Source organism: Hylobates moloch, unplaced genomic scaffold (genome assembly GCF_009828535.3).
Source record: "Hylobates moloch isolate HMO894 unplaced genomic scaffold, HMol_V3 SCAFFOLD_9, whole genome shotgun sequence".
Classification (NCBI taxonomy): domain Eukaryota; kingdom Metazoa; phylum Chordata; class Mammalia; order Primates; family Hylobatidae; genus Hylobates; species Hylobates moloch.
Window position 1 is genome coordinate 66,830,428 of NW_026652284.1, and position 15,803 is coordinate 66,846,230.

Here is a 15,803-nt window from a genome sequence, read left to right on the forward strand (position 1 = left end):
CACAGTCTCCATCACTCACTTGCTTCTGTTCCTTGGATATGCCAAGCTCCATCTTGCCTCTTGGCTCATGGCTCCAAGTCTTCATAAAAAATGCCATCCTGTCCACTTTTTCTTTTTTAACTAAACAACTATTTATCTTTAGATTTTTCAAAGGTCACTCCTGACAACCTAATAACCTCCCCATCTCCCAACCCTGGATCTAAATAAAGTGTCTTTGCCACTACATACTCTTCTGGCAACTTCTATTTTCCCTTTATACAACTTAGCACATTTTGGAATCACGCATTGACTTAATTTCACTTGTTTATTGCTTGTCTCTCCCATGAAGCCAGTGGTTCTCAGTTTTGGCTGCATTTTAGAATCACATAGGAGCTTTTAAATAATACTGGCATATGGCCTCCATCTAGACCAAATCAATCACTGAGGGGTGGAGCCCAGACGTCTTCATTCAGGTGATTCTGATGTGCACTGTGAATTGAATACCACAGCACTAGAAAGGTAGGCCCCTAAAGGACAAGAACCATCTTTTTTTTGCTCAGTGCCCGCCACTGTTTCTGGCTCATCATATTGAGAAGTATTTACTGAGTTTTGTGGAATAAATCATTCTAAAATTGTTCTAACATTTACCTTATTATAGTTCTCTGCATTCCCTCTATAGACACAGTTCCTTCCTTTTTGCCTTAGCTCACACTTCTTTCCTCTACCCAGAATGCCTATTTCCTCTTTTATTTGGTTTACTCCAATTCATTTTTCAAGACTTAGCTCAGAAATCATCTTCTCTAGGAAATCTTACCAGTAACCAGGAAGGACAGGTGCCCCTCCTTTATGTCCTACAACAGCTTGTGCTTGCTTTGACCATAGCATTTAACACATTATTTTGAAATGATAAAAGTGCCTCTCATCTTTATTCACTTGTGAACTCACCAAGGTCTTGGATCATCTTGCATTTTTTGAACTACTCATTTTTCTTTTTAAATTTTGATTATTGAGTTTATCTTTGATTTAGTCTCTCATGATATAATTCCCAGGGTCATCATTCCTTTCCTCTCCCTTCAAGTTAGTGATCAGAAATATGCGAAAATATTTATCTGAGGGGATGTTCATTTTATTTATAATAGCAAACATTTAAAAATTGATCCTGATACATCCATAGACTGAAATATCATGCAGCTTTAAAAAATCATATTGTAGATTACTTAATATATAAAGTGTTCATGTGATATATTGTTACATGATAAAACATGTTTCAAAACATATGTACACTATGATGCCACTTTTATAACACAAGCTTTATCTATCCGTCAGTCAGTATAAAAGGATAGGCCAAAATATATGAAGAGTGGTTGTTACTGGATGGTGGTATTTATGTCCTTATGTTTTTATGTGTTTTCTATTTTAAAATAATGAACATGTATTATTTTGTAATCATAAAAAGCACAGTACAGTTTTTTAAAATGTGGCATTGATTATTCACTACTTGGGAGAGCAAAATGAAGGTAAATGATATTTTGCCGAAGACATAAAAAAGGCTGAACCTATCGCTCCTGTAACTTTTTCCTCCACTTTAAATATTTGAAATTAATAAGCTGTGATGATGGATAATTAACATTTATACAAAGTAGTTTTTCAGACTACCCACACTTCTATCCTATATAAGTAATGAAATCCATATTGTCTTGTTCCTTTGTGAACTCTGAGAGCACATTATTGCTGTACAGAGCTATGTATCATAATTATTTCTATACTATGGAATTCACCCTGAACAAATTTTGTTTAAACAATGCTCTTGACTTATGTCTGAAATCCTCAAATGCATTTATTAGTTGTGCATTTGAAAAATAGCATGCACTCACCTTTTTGCAGACAAAGTCACCAGGCAAATAGAGAATGGATTTCAATCTTAGCAACATGTCATAAATCATCTGTGTATCACAACCCTATATAAAAAGAAAAATAATTCTTATAGAAACAACTAAAAGGCCAATATTCCAAATGAATTCAAAACTCAATGAAAATGAACAGTAATATATATTGTTTGCATTAGCATAAAAATATTAACTGCCATTGTCTATGGACTTGTCATGACACAAAATTTAGAAAAAAAATACCTATAGTATAATGGCAAGAATTTAGATCTTGCTCAGATAGACTTGGGTGTGAATCCTGCCTCTATTACATATTGCTACATAACCTCTCATGCTTCAGTTTCCTAACCTGTAAAATGGGGATAAAAATGGTACTTATAACAAAAACTTAATGTGGTACTTAATGATAGCTATTAATGATAATATACTAATAATAGATTGTTAGTATATTAGGACCAACATAGATCAAAATCTTTGCTAGATATTTTTCTTTCTTAAAACATGTTTCACGCCATTGTTAGATATTATTATTTAACCTTGCAGGCTGGTCTATCTTTCTTCTCCAACTCAATTATCTTCTTAAGGCAGGGAAAAAAAAAGTACACAATAGATACAAAAGCAATATCTGTTGAGTGAATGATTGTTCATATTCACTTTAATAGTGTAAGAAACACTGTTTGGCTATAGGTCTATATTTGTCATCTGTTTGAATAATTATATCTGTATGAGCTAAAGAAAAATCTTTAGGTGCTACAAAAAACTCACTTATATAGTAGTTTTGAATCTTTTGCTTTCAACAAGTATATATTTTTTCATTTTCTCTCAGAGCTGCTAACATGTAATAGCTTTCCTCTTGTGGGTGGTCCTGTCCACCCCTTGAGGGAATTATGATTTTGCTGTGAACTAATTGTAGAGTCAGTGGCAGAGAGAGGAGAAGCAAAGAGTCTGCTTCCAATTTGTGGATCAGACAATCGTTCCTTTAGCAATCACCAGTTTTCTGTAATAGCTTCAGTAGCAGACACTTGACCTAGATCCATATGAAATTTAGACTTCAGGGTTGCTTGACTGATAAGGCAAGCTAATAATTTATGATTGAAGTATCTCCAAGTAGCCATTGGTGAGAAGCATTCAGATGAATGTGGTATTAGAATTTTTAAAAATCACTTCAGAAAGTATAGCTTTTGGTTCTCTATGATAGAAAAAAAGGCCAAAGCCAGAAGACATATCTTCGTAATACAGTCTAACAAATACTGATGAGAAGCTGTTTTGAGCAAGGCTTTGTATGATAACCTTGGAGGAATTAAAGATGAAATAAAGTAAGTATAGTTGGGGTGGTCTTGTAAGTAAGCAGAAAAGCTGTAATTGATGGTAGAAGATAATCATGTCATAAAACTTTCCACAGATATCCATAAAACTTATAAGATAAAGAGAGTTAATTTTGCCTGGGAGTCGGATGGGAGAGAGGGGAAGCACCAGGAAAGTGCTCGTTTGGGTAACAAAATTTGAATCATTTGAGGATGAGGATGATTTGTATTTGCAAAGATGCACAAAGGCCCTTTTATGCAGAGGGAAATTTACATTTTCTTTGCTTGTTATGTATTTGCTTTGGGCAAAGTATATACGTTTTATTTATATTTGTTTTAGTCCTACTATGTCTGATAGGTTACCATATTTGCTAAGCAAATTACAAACATAATTTTTTTTCTAAAAGGCGTGGTTCTTTTGTTTTTAGTAAAAATTAAATAAATGGCCCAAGTGCTTAATTTCTTTAAATGCTGTCATCATTTCGGAATAATTTCACTTCAGAAATTGGTATTCTGATCCATTTAAAACTCACTTAGATAAAAGGCAAATAGACTTTGAATTGATTTTTGGATCTTCTCCACTAAAGAAAATTTGTGTCTTTGATATGGTAAAGAAAATCCACTTGAAATATGCTTGGAATTTCTTGAACATGTACATGTCTGGAATATTTCTGCAATGAAGGTAACTCTCAGTCACTCATGTCCGTGGAGAAGATTTACATTGTAAATGATCAGAAATAGAAGATCTCAAAAGACCCACTTATATTTGTTTTCATATAAATAATTTGAATTTTTGGCACTAATTTTTAAGGTTTTAATTATAATTTGTAAATCAAAAATGAAATTTTTATTCCTTGAACAATTCCTATCAGAATGTATTTTGATGAAAATTCCCAACTATATTAAGCTGTATTCATGGGAAATATTAATGATTTTAAATATTGTTTTCCTGTGGCAGTAATTCTGATTTTAGATAAGTATATATATAATATAAAATTATACATGTATATATAATATGTACATATAATATATAATATAAAATATATATTATAAAAATTATATATAATTATTATATATAATTATATACATATAAAGTATATGTATTCTATTTTATATGTATATAATTATATACATATAAAATCAGAATTACTGCCACAGTAATCAGAATATATGTATATACACACACACAAATATGTGTGTGTATAGTAAATTCTTATAATTTTATGTTGCCTTGGCACCAATTTTGAATATAAGTTTAACTTTCTCATACTGGAAGCGGGATCAGTCACTCTTGACAAGGTTTCCAGTTCTCTACCTCTTCCCAGTTCCTCAGTGTGGTTGATCCAGATACCTGCTTTATACCATTGCCTCCTGGTGACCACCTCTCTATGGTACAGCTGGATGCAATTGACTAGAATTGCCCCACTGATCCCCAGAGCCCACGTGGACGAGCAGATATTCCACAGTGACTACCTGTCAGTCACAGCAAGACCCCGTGGAACTCATGTCTGCTTGCTGTAAACCAACCTGTTAGAACTTCCCCTGGGTGAAACCTCCCTGGGTAACACCCTGGATCCCAAAAAGGCTTTGGCTCATTCTCTGTCTCTCCCCACTGGTTGAGCATGAGAGTTCCCCCTTCCCATTGGCCCTGTGAGGCACGCTGCCCTCTTCTGTCTGGGATCTGTAAGTAATAAAAATGCTTCTACTACTTCATGGGTTTTGTTGTGCTGCTTCCTCTGTGTCTCACCTGACTGACACATCCAAACCTAACTTTTTTTCCAGTACAGGGTTTTCCTAGGGAGTGGCTATCTTATAGGAATAAACTGGACACAGGTCAGATGAAAGCCACAAGGGCGTCGACCAATATAAACAAATTCTCTGTGAGAGAAATGTCTGTTCATGGTCAACCACCTAGGCATGAGCTCGTCAACCAGGATCAAGAAGTATCCCATGAAAGGCACACTGTGAACAGCCGCCATCCATCCTCTGGAACCCCGTGAGGGCAAGGCTGGAGTTTATGGCCACTCTCCCAAGACAGAACCCAAGACCAAATGAGAGGAAATCCTAAAAATGTGGCAGCACAGTTGGCCTCCATATCCATGGATTCTACCTCCACGGGTTCAAACAACTGTGGATGGAGAATATTCAGAAAAAAAAAAAAAAAAAAAGCAATACCACAATAAAAAAAATACAAACAAAAAATACGGTATAACTACTATTTACATTGCATTTGGTATTATAAGTAAGCTATAGATAAGTTAAAGTATACAGGAGAATGTGGGTAGGTGATATGCAAATACTATGCCACAGATTTTGGTTTCCTCGGGGGTCCTGGAACCAATACCCTGTGAATACCACGGGATAGACTGTATTTTTTTCAATACTGAAAAAATTGGAAACAACATACTGTCAATCTATGGGCAGATAAAATATTGAATATTTGTAGATTGGAATATCATAAAGTGGTTAAAATAAACTACAGATCGGCCGGGTGTGGTGGCTCGTACCTGTAATCCCAGATTTTGGAGGCTGAGGTGGGCGGATTGCTTGAGCTCAGGAGTTTGAGACCAGCTTGGCCAACATGGCAAAACCCCATCTCTACTAAAATTACAAAAATTAGATGGGTGTGGTGACACATGCCTGTAATCCCAGCTACTTGGGAGGCTGAGGTGGCAAGATTGCTAGAACCTGGGAGGTGGAGGTTGCAGTGAGCCAAGATTGCACCACTGCTCTCTAGCCTGGGTGACAGAGTGAGACCCTGTCTTAAAAAAATTAATTAATTAAAAAATAAAAATAAAGATAAAAATAAAATAAACTATATACATTTAAATATATGATTAAACTCAACCAATAGTGTGTCTGAATATAGAATATATTCAGTACGATTCCACCTACAAAAGTCTAAACACACTACTAGCAGTTTATGTTTATATGGCTATAAAGTAAAATGATAAAGATGAGGAGTGGCAGGATATTCTCAGATGAGGGTCATCTTAGTGGCCACCTCTAGGGAGGGAGGAAGGAGAACGGGTTTGGGGAGAACTGATGAAACTTCAACTTTCATTTTTATTAATTTTAAATTTTAATAAAATAAAAGTGTCTCCCTTTGTGGAGAAATGTGTTTAGTCTTCTTTCCCCTTTTATCCTTTAGGTGGGCTCAGGGACAGATAGCACCAGTGAAGGAAATTGGATCAATGGGAGGCGTGAGACCAACCTAGGAGATAAGCCTGAACATAGATAAGCAAACAATTAGCACTTTTCTCGGCAGGAATACACACAAGCACTTACATCGATAGCTTTCAGCTGACGGCTTGGATTTTGTCAGAGAAAAACATTTGAACCAATCTAAATATGACTTTTTATTAACATACTTGGATAGCACATGGATCAACTCATGCAAACTGAATCTAGCAGCTGTATATAGTAAAAACTTAGAATTTAAGTTTCACCAATTAAATGATTCTTTCCCTTAATGATTACTTCATGAAAAGATGCCACTAGCTTTGGGGCAGCTTTGGTTTAGGAGTAAATCTTTCTTATTTGGATTTAGGCCTAGTGAAATAAAGTTTGCATTATGATGTCATTATATTTTATAATGTGTTTGAGAACTATTATTATTCTCTTTTTTTTCCTCCAGAAAATGATTATTTTCTTGAGATATACATTGCTTCATTATTGTGTGATTAAAAATTACATCCTGGGGCTTTTTCTCTCGGTAACCCAGCTCCATTTTGTTTACAGTTAGGACATTTTCTGATGTATGAAAAGACAGGATTGCTTTGTAAATGTCTCTTTTTTCTATAAAGTGAGAGTACCTGAGAAAGTATCAACATTAACATTATATTAGTACATAGTATTTATATTATGTTTTACTGTCTTATCTTTACCTGTTTAATTCTTCCAGCCTCCCACTGATGCCTGGCATTAATGAATATATGGTCATCACTCCTGGTTTTAGATAACGACTGGAGTCCCCGGAAGCCTGTCGACTTTCTCTAAGGCCACACATGCGGTAGGTATTGGAGGAAGAGTATCACCAGAGTGTGTGTTTTTATCTACACTTGGAGCAACTTGAGATCAAAGTGTTTGTATTACTCACTCTTGTATCCTTAGTGTCTCACCAGGGTTTAGGGCATGTTGGATGCTAAATAAAAGTGGGCTGACATATAGAATGAAGCTGTTAGAAATTATTCCATTTTGGACAATGAGAAATTCAGTGCTGTATAGCTGTGTTACAGGTTTGAATGATGATATTGGAGATTTGAATGGAGTTGGGAGAAATGTTATTTTGATTCACAACAGAGCCATAGGTTAGATGGTGGTTCTTGTACCCAGGAAATTCCACTTTTAATAATGGCAAGCTCTGAATACAATTGTAAAGTTGGTAAAATATTTCCTTGGAATGCGTACCTTCTTAGTCCTATAGAATTTCTCCATTTCTAGGCTCATTTCTGCTTTCTTTGAAACAGAACTTAAGATATCATCAGTATTTTATAACTCACTCTGAATTTAAGTCACTCTCAAGTATAAGCAATGGTCTTCAGGGCTTTTTCCATCTCAGCCTGTTTATTACAAAAGGACGTGCTTTGTTCTATCTTAAACCCCATTCTCATTAAACAAGTAAGTTATAGGTGATATGACTAGGGCAGGGAATTCTGAATTCAGTGCTTCATGCCATCGACTATGCGAGGCATGATACTGATTGGTAGCTGTTGGGACCAGCAAAGTCAAATGTGATAAAAAATTTGCAAAGTGCTGTGATGTCATAATTTTTAATATTACTTCTAAGTAATATTAGACCTAAACTTACAGTCAATATTTGCAACATTAGTAAAAATCACCTTCGTCAAACTTTCTCTGAAAATTGGCAATAGTTCTACTTTTCTAGGAGTTTGGGTCAAAGTGGGAAGTCATGAGTTAGAACCCTGAGGATGAATCTAATCCAGCAGTCCCCAGTCTTTTTGGCACCAGGGACCAGTTTTGTGGAAGACAATTTTTTCACCGATGGGCAGTTGTGGGGATGGTTCGGGATGATTCAAGCACATTACATTTATTGTGCATTTTCTTTTATTATTATTACATTGTAATATATAACAAAATGATTATATAACTCACCATAATGTAGAATCAGTGGGAGCCCTGAGCTTGTTTACCTGCAACTAGACAGTCCCATCTGGGGGTGATGGGAGACAGTGACGAATTATCAGGCATTAGATTCTCATAAGGCAAGTGCAACCTAGATCCCTCGCATGCATAGTTCACAATAGGGTTCTGCTCCTATGAGAATCTAATGCCACTGCTGATCTGACAGGAGGTGGGGCTTGGGTGGTAATGCCAGCAATGGGCAGTGGTTGTAAATACAGATGAAGCTGCTCTCACTGACCCACCACTCAACTCCTTTGCTGCCCAGTTCCCAACAGGCCACCAACTGGCATTGGTCTGTGGCCCTGGAGTGGGGATGCCTGATCTAATCAATTTTTCTATGATCAGGCAGGGCCATAGGAAGAATCTGATTTTACCTGTGTAGAAACTCCCACATGGTTGCATCAGTTTTATTTCTCCATTTAATAATAACTATGTAATTTACTATATGCCAGGTCCTGATATAAGTGCTTCATATGTTTTGAGTCCCTTACAACCAAGTATGTTATCTCATTTATTTAGTATCTTCCCTCCCTATCGGAGGGCTCCAGAGGGCAGAAACAACATGGCTGCAGTAGCTGGGCAGTAGCCCTCCATGTCTGGCTCAGTGCTTTAGACAGATCGACTGCTGAGGATGTATAGTTGAATGGAGTTCATTTAGATTATAAACTCACTATTCAAAAGATTTTTTAAAAGTCTAGCAACAATGCTTTATTTCTGATACCATTAGGGTAAAAATAAAATTGGTAGAAATGAAACACAAGTCTCACTGTAGTCTCACTCTCACGTTCTGATTTCAGGCCCTGAGGAGTAAATATGTGATGACATATCAGATGAGTAGGATGTCACTGCTGGGGATCTGCATGTGAGGGCTAGAAAGCATGCTGCCCTTCCGGTTCTATTCCTGGCTCAGTCTGTCACTCACACACAAAACACCTTCCTTCTCATCCTTCCGTCCACAGAGGTCACAGCCTTTGCAGGCTCTCTTTGCCACACAATCGCAAACAATGAGTCAGAGATCCCAGTGAGGTGTCCTGTTGGGATGGGTTCTGCATAATTACCAGAGCAGCAAATAGACACATTGTGCCTTCCTTGTCAGACTGTAGTACTTTCCAATTTTGGTATCTCTGGGTCCAATTTTGGTATCTCTGGGTCTCTGGCTTCCTACTGAACTGCGGGCGGTTTCTAAAGGATGAGATTCTAATAAAAGCCACTAGGTGGCGCAACAGAACTTTTATTAAAGTTTCTCTCATTTCTGGTAATGCAGTAGCCGAGGCAAAATGTGATTTCCCTAGCATTTAATTTGATAAAATATATTTAAAAATCGAGATCGAAATAATAAACCATCAGAAATGAGGGGAAATTGCCCAATCTCATAGAAATGAATCGCTCCTTATTAGCTTAATACTTGTGCTTGGGCCTGGAATAACGTGAAATCTGCAAGGAAGAGGAACCATTTTTGCGAAAAATTAATATATATATATCTATATATATATATATAATTTGACTGTTCATCTCTGAGCTATTTCAAATCTCTGATCACACATGTTGAAGCAGCAAATCTTACTAATTAACCACAATTTATTGAAGCAAAGTTTTAGTGAAAATCTGTGACTCTAATTCCATCTGCTTTGATTAAGAGGAGAAAAACCTACATGAGATTCAGAGGCTTTTCTTAGCAGGAAAGTAGAAAAGTGTATGTGACTGTAGGTATCTATCTGATGTGCCAAGTCTTAGTCTGTGAATATCGCCAAAGGATTGCCTTGGTCTTGATCTTTTTTTTTTTTTTTTTTTGAGACAGGGTCTCGCTCTGTTGCCCAGGCTGGCACAATCATGGCTCACCGCAGCCTCAACCTCCTGGGCTCAGGTGATCCTCTTGCCTTGGCCTCCTGAGTAGTAGGGACTACAGTCACCTGGCTAAATTTTCTATTATTTGTAAAGATGAGGTCTCACTATGTTGCCAGGCTGGTTTTGAACTCCTGGGCTCAGGCAATCCTCTCGCCTCAACCTCCCAAAGTGCTGGGATAACAGCCATGAGCTACCGCACTGGGCCAGCTTGACTTTTAACTCTAGTGAAACTTTTCCAGTTCCTTCCCACCTTATCAGTTATCCAGATAGGGTTGGTAGAGAACTGAAGGAAAGAATGATAGAGTGGTGTAAAGAAAGCCGTGCTCAAACTGTCCCAGTGCTTAGAGCTCAATGACCTCAGTTAGGTAAGTTGTTTGCTCTCCGTAAAATGGGATAGTAACAAAGCTTTCACTGGAAGTGTATTAGATTGTTAGGGCTGCCATAACAAAGTTATACAGGCTGTGTGCTTTAAACAACAGAAGTTATGTTCTCACAGTTCTGGAGGCTAAAGGCTTAATTAAGATCAAGGCATCAGCAGGTCTGGTTTCTTCTGTGGCCTCTCTGCTTGGCTTGCAGATGGCTACCTTCTCACTGTGTGGTTACTTGGCTTTTCCTCTGTGCACTTGCACCTGTGGTGTCTCTGTGTGTCCAAATTTCCTCTTCTTATAAAGACACCAGTCAAATTGAATTAGGATCCATCCTCCTAGCCTCATTTTAACTGAATCACCTGTTTCAGTAAACAGGTTAATACTTTTACACGCTTATGAGCTTTCGCCCAGGTGCCTCTAGTTTCTCACTCCATAGGCTCCTACGCGTCCTTCTAGATCCCACACCTGGACCATTCCCTCCTTTGTGCACTCAGCTCCCTGGGTGCATAGGTGGCTTTCGGTGAAGGGAGGAGACTGGTTCAGAAGCAGTGCAAGGATCAGTCAGGTATAAATTATGAGATGTAGGGTGGAGGATCACTATTCATCCTATTTCCTTCCTAAGAAAATAAATTTGTGTAAATTGCTAAGACTATCTCTATGAAAATAAATTTAGAAAGATTCCATACCTACGTATTTTCTACTTCACTTGGCTTTACAAAAAAAAAAAAACCTTTTCATGTAACAGAAATATAAATGTAAATGGGTTCTTTCTGGAAAGAACTGTATCTTTAACAGAAATGTCAGGAAAGAATGAATCTAAGTTATATACAACATTAGCAAGATGTGAAGATTTAACCTTTTTTCTCAATCAGATGTTGCTGATTTGGTGGAGTACCAAAAAGTACGCATAGAAAGAAAAAAACTATGAGGCAAAAAACTGATATCTTCCCAAATAGGAGATAATCCCATAAAAGTCATTGGTATCTAATTTAAAGCATTTGTTTTCCTTTAGAAAAGAGTTACTGTCACTTACTCTCAATTAAGTTCGTCATTCAGGTATAACAAGTTTTATAATATTTTAAAACACTGTAAAGATAATTTAGCTTGGTGGCTTTCATACATTTCTGACCATACCTATAATAAGACATACATTTTCACTGTGCTTAGTACACACATAAATATGTATATGTGATTTTAAAAAGAAAACATACAAAAATTTTATAATACCTACTCTTATGTATGAGGCACTGTACTATTTTCTTTTTAAAATTTTTTATTTACTTTTTAATTTTTATTTAATTTCAATAGTTTTTGGGGAACAGGTGGTTTTTGGTTACACAGATAAGTTCTTTAGTGGTGATTTCTGAGATTTTGGTGCACCTGTCACCGAAACAGTGTACACTATACCCATTGTGTAGCCTTTTATCCTTCACCCCCCTTCCCACCCTTCTCCCTGAGTCTCCAAAGCCCATTATATTATTCTTATGCCCCTGCATCCTCATAGCTTAGCTCCCACTTATAAATGAGTATATACAATATTCGATTTTCTATTCCTGAGTTACTTCACTTAGAATAATGGTCTCTGGCCAGGCGTGGTGGCTCACGCCTGTAATCCCAGCACTTTGGGAGGCTGAGATGGGCAGATTAGGAGGTCAAGAGATTAAGACCATCCTGGCCAACATGGTGAAACCCTGTCTCTACTAAAAATACAAAAATTAGCTGGGCATGGTGGCACTACTCAGGAGGCTGAGGCACGAGAATCGCTTGAACCCGGGAGACACAGGTTGCAGTGAGCCGAGATTGTGCCACTGCACTACAGCCTGAGTGACAGAGCGAGACATTGTTTAAAAAACAAAAAACAACAAAAAAAGGAATAATGGTCTCCAACTCCAAGTTGCTGCAAATGCCATTATTTTGTTCCTTTTTATGGCTGACGGGTATTCCGTGGTATATTGGTGTGTATATACAAATACATCAATATGCAGTAGAGGTGTCTGCAACTTAGAAATGGAGTTTACAGTTGAGTGTTATTTTGCAGAACAATGTAGAGTCAGTCTCATTCCTTGTTCATGTAACAGACTTTAGTATATGAAACTTCTGCTGCCCTTGAATTTATTTATTTTTCTCACAACTAAACATCCTCAGCATCTACACATTTTCTTTTCTGACCATTCTTTTTTTTTTGAAAATGGAGTAATAATTTACGTAAAATGAAATATACAGATCTTAAGGGACAGTTGGATCAATTTTGATAAATGTATACTCTTATGTACCTTCCCCGGCAAGACAAAAAACATTGCCATCACCATACAAAGTTCCCTCATGCTTCTTCCTAATCAATCTCCTCATCCCCATTCACCACCAGAAGCAATCATTAATCTGACTTCCACCATCACAGAATAATTTATGTTGCCCAGGCTGATCTTGAACTCCTGGGCTCAAGCTATCATCCTGCCTCCACCTCCCAAAGTCCTGGGATTACTGGCATAAGCCATGGAACCTGGCCTGCAATATTTTCCTTTTGGACCTAGGTTTAGAATTTTACTTTTATGCTTGTTGACGTTAATCTTGTTGGCTTTGCTTATTGTTTCAAGGTATTCAGTAATTTTAAATTTTGTAATACATTTTATTATATTCCTTCTTTCTTTGTGTCATCTGCCAATTTGAAAATCACGTCTTTTATATGATCATCAAAATATTGATGGAAATCTAGCACAGGACATAGCCAAGAAAAGAGTCCTAGAATACTGACCTAACTCTAATAACTTAGAGTCATGGGTTAACCTAATGCTGGGGGTGACTATGCCTAACCATTCTACTATACAGCTTCTGCTTCTTCGTCTTTTTTCTAATATTATTGATTATATAATTTTAAGACATATCCTTCTGTCTGGATTACATTTTTTCTTCTTTCCATGCTTACATCTTAAGTGATCACATTGAGTCCTTTGGCTTGAAATACACCAATATGCTGACAGGTCCAAATGCATTGCTCCAGCTTGGACGTCTCCCCTGAACTCAGATTTATAAACCAAACTGCCTACATGAAATTTTCAACTGGAATCTAACAGTCACCTCATCAAACGAACACATCTGTTTTTGTGCTGATATTAAAAGGACACCACAGACTGGGTAATTTATAAATAATAGAAATTTATTTCTCACAGTTCTGAAGACCGAGAAGTCCAATATCAAGGCATTAGCAGGTTTGGTGTCTGGTGAGGGCTGCTCTTTCTTCCAAGATGGTGCCTTGTTGCTGCATCCTCCAGATGGGAGGAACACTGTGTCCTTACATAGTGGAAGACTAGGAGGGCAAGAGAGTTCTTCCTTCCCCTTGAGATCTTTTATAATGTTGCTAAACCCATTCATGAGGGTAGAACCCTCAAGACTCAATCACTTCCCAAAAGGCCACACGTCTTCATGCTGTTGCATTAGGGATTGAGTTTCCACATGATTTTTGAAGAGGACACCGTTATCCAAATCATAGCAACATCCAAAAACAAAGAGTTGGTTTCCAGCCCACCCAACCTACACTTACTTTGAAGTTTCCTATTTTGCAAATGATATCTTTGTTCTTCTTGTTCCTCAGGCCTAAATCCTTGGAGTCATTTTTGGTCCCTTTCTGTCTCTTACCCTCTTCATGTAATCAAACAGGAAAAACTATGGGCTTTTTGGGTTTGAATATACCCAATATTTGGCCACTTCTCAAAAACTCTGCTTCAATAACCCTGGGTCTGTTCACCATCATCTCTTCCACAGATGGTTGTGATAACTTCCATTTTGCCTCCCTGCCTTCCACATTTACTTCCTAAGGCCTTTTCTTCACACAGCAGGAAAGATCCTGTTCAAACTGGTCTTGAATAGGTCATTTTCTGCTCAAGAGCCTCAGTGTCTTTGCAACTCAGAGTATAATTTAAAGTCTATAGATGGCTGGGCACAGTGGCTCATGCCTGTAATCCCAGCTACTTGGGAGGCTGAGGCAGGAGAATCACTTGAACCTGGGAGGCAGAGGTTGCAGTGGGCTGGGTTTGTGTCACTGTACTCCAGCCTGGACAACAGAGCAAGACTCTGTCTCTAAATAAATAAATAAAGTCTATAGATCCTCCAAGGCCCTCCATTAACTGCCACCTGCCTCAGCCTCCCTTTTTTTTTCACTCTTCTCTGACTACTCTTGCTTCCACCACTCTGCCTTTGCTCCAGCCACTCTGGCTTCCTTGCAGTGTGTTTCCAGCTCAGGGCATCATGTCATCCACCCTCCCGTAATATTCCCTCCTGTCCTCGTTCCTTTCTCTCCTCTCCCATCTGCGTAGCTCACTCCCTTGCTTCTTGCAGTCCTCTGCTTAAGTGCTCAAATGCATTTAATCAGAGAGGCCTTTCTTGCCAGTACCACCCTCATCCTTCTTAATCTGTGACATGGCTGGGACCTGTGTCTCCACCAAATCTTTTGTCGAATCGCAATCCCCAATGTTGGATGTGGAGCCTGGTGGGAGGTGATTAAATCACAGGGGCAGATTTCCTATGAATGGTTTAGCACCATCCCCTTTGGTACTGTCCTCATGACAGTGAGTGAGTTCTCATAATATCTGGCTGTTTAAAAGTGTATGACACTGACCACGCCTGCCTTGGTCCTGCTCCTGCTATATAAGATGCCTGCCCCTGCTTTGCCCTTTGCCATGATCAAAAGCTCTCCGAAGCCTCCCCAGAAGCAGCTGCCACTGTGCTTCCTGTACAGCCTGCAGAACCATGACCAAATAAACATATTTTCTTTATAAATTACCCAGTCTTAGGTATTTTTTTTTAATAGTAATGAGAGAACAACCTATACAACCTGCTTAACTTTCTTCATGGCGTTATCACCTCCACACATTTTATGTGTTTATTTTTCATTCCCTTCTTCTGGAATTTAAGCTCCACTTGAGTAAGCATTTGTTTTCAACTATTATGTTCCCAGTGGCTAAAGTGGTGCCTGAAACATGGTGGGAACTTCATAAATACTTGTTGAATGAATTAATTGAATGGATGAGTCGGTGAATGCTATACCCAGAAGGAAATATTAGGTGAGAAAAATTTATCTGTGATATAATGCATAAAAAGAGTAGTAAGACTTAAAACATTCAAAAAGTTAAAAATTTCTTTGTTATACTTTTTTTTTTCCTGAAACAAAAAGCTTCTAAATTAAAATTTGGCCATTTTAAGAGTCTAAATCCAAAGTATTTGTAACAGAAGACATGATTAGGTATAATTCTCTGATTGTCAGGCCATTACAGAGCTATTCT

At 37.7% G+C, this 15,803-nt stretch overlaps 1 protein-coding gene across 1 annotated transcript in view; it reads right to left on the bottom strand.

Annotated features, from left to right (window-relative positions):
• The window catches only part of CNGB3 (cyclic nucleotide gated channel subunit beta 3), a 154,715-nt gene that overhangs the window by 27,680 nt on the left and 111,232 nt on the right, over window positions 1–15,803 (bottom strand). The window contains exon 14 of the mRNA XM_032759995.2: window positions 1,854–1,937. Coding sequence (XP_032615886.1) covers window positions 1,854–1,937 — 84 coding nt within the window. The remainder of the gene's footprint in view (window positions 1–1,853; window positions 1,938–15,803) is intronic.